A 2,401-nucleotide genomic window follows, 5' to 3' on the forward strand; every position below is an offset into this window, starting at 1 on the left:
TTCCTCTTCAGAAGTTCATCGCTGATCTGATTGGGCATGTATCCTTGCTGGTACAAGTACATCTGCACCAAAGAATGCTTAACTGCGTAAACATGATAATGGTTCGGATGCAAGAACGTCAAAATCTTCGTCAGAACACCATCCAATTCCCTAACCGAAGGTTTAATCTGAATGGCATCAACCTCTTCACCGATTTGATTGACAAGCATGGCCACCTCGTTACCACCCATCTTGATAGGACATTTGTCACAAGCCCACTCGGATTTGGGATCGAGAGGATCGATCGGCAACTGCGTTCCTCCGCACGGTTCTCCTTCAGTTCCCAAGCACCGGAGAGCCGAGAGAAAAGTTCCCAATTCCGTTGGATCGGCGCAACGTTGGCATTTGCACGAGAAGTACTTGGTTTCGTTCAGATGCTCTCTTCTAGCTTGAGTTCCCCACAAGGCGTGAGTGTACATCGTCGTGATGTGCTCACCCTTTTTGATGGGCATCGAAGCTCTTATGGTGATTTTGTACGCGTTTTCTTCGAAATCGAAGACGTGCATGGTGTTCGGAACGCAGCTGTGTTCCATCAGGTAGGCCGTGGGATACAGAGCTGAAACCTCGCCATCTTGATTGATCTCCAAAGCGTTGACATCTATGATACCGCAGATTTTGTGCAAAGTTTCGCTGGAAGTGTCCACCAAAAACGTGTTTTTGGTTGCCTCCTCCATAGCTTTCAGTTTGACCAAGAAGTTATCGTGCAAATAACGAACAACTCTATCATCCACATCCCTAAAACCCCAAAAAAATTGATGATTTATACTTGTTTAATCGCAATTTTAATTTACCTGTAAACAGCCGTGCCCTTTCCTCTCTTCTCCATATGGGATTGCATGTCCATCAATTGCGTCCACTTCTTGAGACCTTTCCTCTGCAACAGTAAACAACGCACGGCCAGAAGCACGTCTTGCCTACAAGAATATCAATTATTAACAATTTTTAACAACTTTATCTCATAGTTTTACCTGTAATATTCGTGCATACCCTCCAGAGCTCTGTGAGCGCGAAGACCAACAATGAAGCATTCCACTGCGTGTCTTCCCGGATCTCTCAGACCTTCGCATTCGGGATTACAGACGGGCCAATCGCAGCCTTCGCACCTGGGGGCCCTCTCCGCGAGGATCAACCTTAATCAAACTTATAAAAAAACCAAAACAATTACAAATTTTACAAAAGGAATACCTGCAGCAACCCGGACAAGGCACAGGTCCTTTTTCGATCATGTGAGGCCTAGGACCGTAAACCATCGGTAGTTCACAAAGGATGACATCTCCAGCTGCGACATCTCTGGAAGCTATCAAACATCTTCCAACATCAGGAAGGTTTTTGATCTGAAATTCCGTACAATCATATTAATGATAATTCTAATTTCATTTTCTTTTTCTCTCACCTCAATCGGTCTGCATTGATTCTTGTGCTTCTTCCAGTGCTGCTTCTGATGGTCCCTGCTGCAATAAGACACTTGTCTGCAGGCCGAGCACTTCAGATCCGCCGGTTTATCGCACTCGGCGCAATTCATCTTTTATTTTTTTTCTTTTCACTGAATTCTTTCTTCGATTCTTCTTAAATTAACCTTTTGCACATTTGATTGATCAGAATGCGTACGGCGTGCGCGAAACGCCTATACAAAGTAAAGAACTCCGCGTACTGAAATAGAACGAGAACACGAGCGTGTTTATTTATAAAATGCAGAGATCGCTCGAGATCCTCTGGCCAGAGGCCAACAGAAATAGAAAACCGGTGCACGGACATATTCATTCTATTCGGATATAATTTCAATTTTTTAACACCTGAAATTATCCAAAGAAGAAAGTTAAGATTAATGATCATAACATGTGTTTAAATGTACTTAACATAATCAATTAAAATCACTAATTGAATCAAGAAACTTAACATTTTGGGCATTATTCCAATTTAACACTTGAAATTAAGAGTAATTAATTGAATAAAGGAAATTTACATTTTGATTAATGAAATTTGGCGTTATTCTAATTTTATATTATCAAAAGAGTAAACTGAAAATTACTGAATGAAAATTTTGCTTTAAGGAATTAAGGGTTTTATCAATTTAAACTGAAAATTATCAAAATTAGTTTCTCAATTTAACACTTGAAATTCTTAAATTTAGAAACTGAAAATTGTTAATTGTAATCTGAAAATGAAAATATTTGTTGAAGGAAATTAAGGATTGATAATGAATTGAAAACATGAAAAACATTAAAAAACATTTTAAAAAACTTGACATTATTTGAATTGCTGAATTAATTTTGATTATAATCAAGAAAAAATAATCCATAAAGCCAGCGTTTTCCAAACTGTGAAGCGTCACGCGTTTAAAGTTGAAAAATTGAAATTAGAA

The 2,401-nt window shown here is 39.1% G+C and overlaps 1 protein-coding gene across 1 annotated transcript in view; it reads right to left on the reverse strand.

The window, feature by feature from the left end:
- The window catches only part of LOC108564366 (protein msta), a 2,234-nt gene extending 521 nt beyond the window's left edge, over positions 1–1,713 (reverse strand). The window contains 5 exon segments of the mRNA XM_017923389.1: positions 1–774; positions 831–953; positions 1,008–1,169; positions 1,225–1,373; positions 1,433–1,713. The exon segment at positions 1–774 is cut by the window's left edge and continues 4 nt beyond it. Coding sequence (XP_017778878.1) covers positions 1–774; positions 831–953; positions 1,008–1,169; positions 1,225–1,373; positions 1,433–1,561 — 1,337 coding nt within the window. The 5' untranslated portion in view covers positions 1,562–1,713.
- Positions 1,714–2,401: the final 688 nt, after the last annotated feature.

Source organism: Nicrophorus vespilloides, unplaced genomic scaffold (assembly GCF_001412225.1).
Source record: "Nicrophorus vespilloides isolate i.1.1-1 unplaced genomic scaffold, Nicve_v1.0, whole genome shotgun sequence".
In the NCBI taxonomy this organism is placed as follows: Eukaryota; Metazoa; Arthropoda; class Insecta; order Coleoptera; family Silphidae; genus Nicrophorus; species Nicrophorus vespilloides.